Here is a 3133-nt window from a genome sequence, read left to right on the forward strand (position 1 = left end):
TTACACAAAAAAGACATATATTTCCAAATTACCATGCACAAAAGCTGAAGAGTTTTTGTGTCACAGAAGTGATGAATCGAAAATAAGCATGTCTCCAAGATTGCTTCCATAATAACACCCCACAGAAACCCCAAAAACCTGTTACAAAACCCACTCCTGCACTAACATAAAACCACTTCATCTCAAGCCAATCATCATCGTCCTCGCCATCAACATCTTGTTTCCCTCCAACATATGCTGGTGGTTCAGCTTGTTCATTGCAGTTATTGAGTGGAATACCACAAAGTTCAATATTACCAACATAACTCAGTTCAGTAAAAGTTTGTAATTGGGTACTAGTAGGAATTTTTCCTGATAAGTTATTATATGACAAGTTCAAGCGATTCAGAGAATGTAAATCTGCAATGCTTTGAGGAATTACGCCAGAAAGTTTGTTGCTTGAGAAATCAAGAGATTCCAAAGTGCTCATCTTGCCTATTTCGTCTGGGATCTTTCCTGTAAGCTGATTCTCAGATAAGTTCAAATATCGTAACTCGTGAAGTGTTGTTAGATCATGTGGAATCTCCCCGGATAAGTTGTTTGTCGAAAGATCCATGAGTGTAACAAGTCTAAGATTCTTACTATACTCATATTGAATTCCTTTTGTCACCAAAGAAGCGGTTTCGTCATAGTCTCCATTAATGGAGATGCTAAAATCGTCCATCTGTTCTTGCTTCAAGGCCATGCCACTTAAATTGCTGAAACATCTTGGAATTGATCCTGATAAGTTGTTATGAGCGATATCCAGTATACGTAGTGAAGTGAGGTTACAAAGTGCTTTTGGAATACTACCACTGAACTTATTTACACGCAACTTAAGAAGTATAAGCTCTGCAAAGTCTTTTCCAAGCCATGTTGATATGCTTCCACTGAATTTATTTTCGCTAAGATCAATCGCTATTAAAGCAGTACAGTTTCGCAATGACTGAGGTAGTTCACCGGATAGAGAATTATTACCCAAATGCAAGGATTTTAAATAAAGTAAAGAACCAATAGAGCTTGGAATTTTTCCTGTTAACTTGTTACTTTCCAACTTTAGCAATGCCAAATTCGATGCGTTAAACCAACATTCTGGAATCTCTCCAGAAAGAGCATTGTCTGAGAGATCAAGAAATTTTAATGTATCCAGTTCGTCAAACTCTGGATGACATCGGAAAGAGGATATAGGACCGGATAAGGAGTTGTGAGAAAGATCTAGCACTGGAACATTATATACACGAGGTAGTGGCCCGGTAAAATGGTTGGAACTCAAGTTCACATATCCCTTACTCAAGATGCTTATACTCAAGAACTTTGGCAATTCTCCAGTGAGTCGATTTTGGGCTAGACTTAAATATTCCATTCGAAAAGACATGTCCCAGAACCAAGAAGGAACCATGCCTGAAATTCTTGTGTTGGATAAATCAATATATGTTATTTTTTTTTGAGTTTTTAACCATTGGGGAAATCGAGGCCCTATGTGACAATTGCTACATGATAATTGTTCGAGTTGAAAGGGAGGTCTCGAAGTAGAGCTCAACTTCAAATACACTGAATCAATTTTTAAATCTTTTAGTCTTCCGAGATTGGCGAAGTGAACTTCAGTTACAACGCCCTGTAATTTATTATCAGAGATTATGAATGTTTCCAAACTTGAGAGATTCCCTATTGTTTCTGGCAATGATCCAATCAATTCATTATCAGAGATTATGAATGTTTCCAAACTTGAGAGATTCCCTATTGTTTCCGGCAATGATCCATTCAATTCATTATCGGAGATTATGAATGTTTCCAAACTTGAGAGATTCCCTATTGTTTCCGGCAATGATCCATTCAATTCATTGTCACTAAGGTCTAAATCCCTTAATAATGATAATCTTCCTAACGACGAGGGAATTGAACCAGAAAAAGAGTTATTATAGAGAAAGAGGTATTCGAGATTCTGTAATTTCCCCAATTGCTCAGGCAAAGGGCCAGAAAGTTCGTTAGATGATAATTCCAACGACTTCAAACTACTGGTGATACATCCAGATGAATTTATTAAAAATCCAGATATATCTCCACCAAGTTTGTTCATTTTCAAGTTTAATTTCTGCAAGTTGCATAGATTTCCCAAGGTATTTGGTATCTCCCCTTCAAGATCATAATTATAGCTTAAATCAAGGCTCTTGATTGAAGTCAAATAACCAATATCTTTTGAAATTGTTCCCTATAAATTATTCTCACTTAGATCAAGTTCTTCAAGTCTAGTAAGATTATATAACGATGCAGGTATTTCCCCTTCAAAGTGGTTACTGTATAATTGCAGTCTCTTCATGGAAGTCAGATAACCAATATCTTTCGAAATCGTTCCGTAGAAATTATTGTAACTTAGATCAAGTACTTCAAGTCTTGTAAGATTATATAACCATGCAGGTAATAATGAATTATTCATGTAGTTATTAGAAAGATCGAGGATTGAAAGAGATGTAAAGTTTATGTGTGGAAGAGTTGGAAGTATGTATGAACCTCCAAAACATGAAGCAAGACGTAACTCGACTAAAGATGGGAGCATGTTAATCACATCTAAGAGGTTGTTGTTAGAAACATCATATCCCTGGTAAATGTCACTAATATCAAGAAAACGAAGATTGAATAAGTTTCCAATTTCCTGAGGAATAATTCCACTAAAACCTGCTCCGTGTAGATCGAGATATCTCAAATTATGGAGGGAGCCCAAGAAAGAAGGTACCGGAATACCCTCAAATTCATTCAAACTTAAGTTTAAATGATATAAATGTTTTAATTCAAGCAGAGAAGAATTTAACTTACCACCTAGTGATAAGTCTTGAAGATGAAGTTCAACAACATTTCCCGTTTTCGGATTGCAAACCACTCCTGTCCAATTACAACATTCTTTACCATCCCAAGTAGATAACATATTCTTCTCATAATGAATATTGTCATTTTCATCAAGATATGAAGTATTTTGATAGTTTAAATCTTTTCCGAAGGAGAGTAGAGCTTGTCTCTCCCTTTCCTTGCAAACAAAACCCAAACTAAACTTGTTGTAATCTGGTCCGTACAATAGAAATACGGTAAGAAAGAACATTAGGGATATAGATCTCGACTCCAT

At 36.0% G+C, this 3133-nt stretch overlaps 1 protein-coding gene across 1 annotated transcript; it reads right to left on the bottom strand.

The window, feature by feature from the left end:
* On the bottom strand, positions 1-3133 carry LOC147558805 (receptor-like protein EIX2). The gene is made up of 2 exons (XM_086659113.1): positions 2245-3133; positions 1-2151 (listed from the first exon to the last, which is right to left on the bottom strand). Exons 1-2 carry the CDS (start codon positions 3131-3133, stop codon positions 29-31), a joined length of 3012 nt encoding a protein of 1003 aa, XP_086515239.1. The 3' UTR covers positions 1-28.

The sequence above is a fragment of the Eschscholzia californica genome, unplaced genomic scaffold (genome assembly GCF_041429995.1).
Source record: "Eschscholzia californica isolate CP2 unplaced genomic scaffold, dmEscCali1.0.p SCAF_2, whole genome shotgun sequence".
Lineage (NCBI taxonomy): Eukaryota > Viridiplantae > Streptophyta > Magnoliopsida > Ranunculales > Papaveraceae > Eschscholzia > Eschscholzia californica.

Bases quoted from the DNA above. Each gene is read 5' to 3' on its own strand.
- LOC147558805 (XM_086659113.1), bottom strand. From the start codon at position 3,133: ATGGAGTCGAGATCTATATCCCTAATGTTCTTTCTTACCGTATTTCTA. The intron at 2,152-2,244 runs GTGAGAATAATT...ATGATCTTGAAG, and splicing joins ACTTGAAGAACTTGATCTAA to GGGAGATACCAAATACCTTG.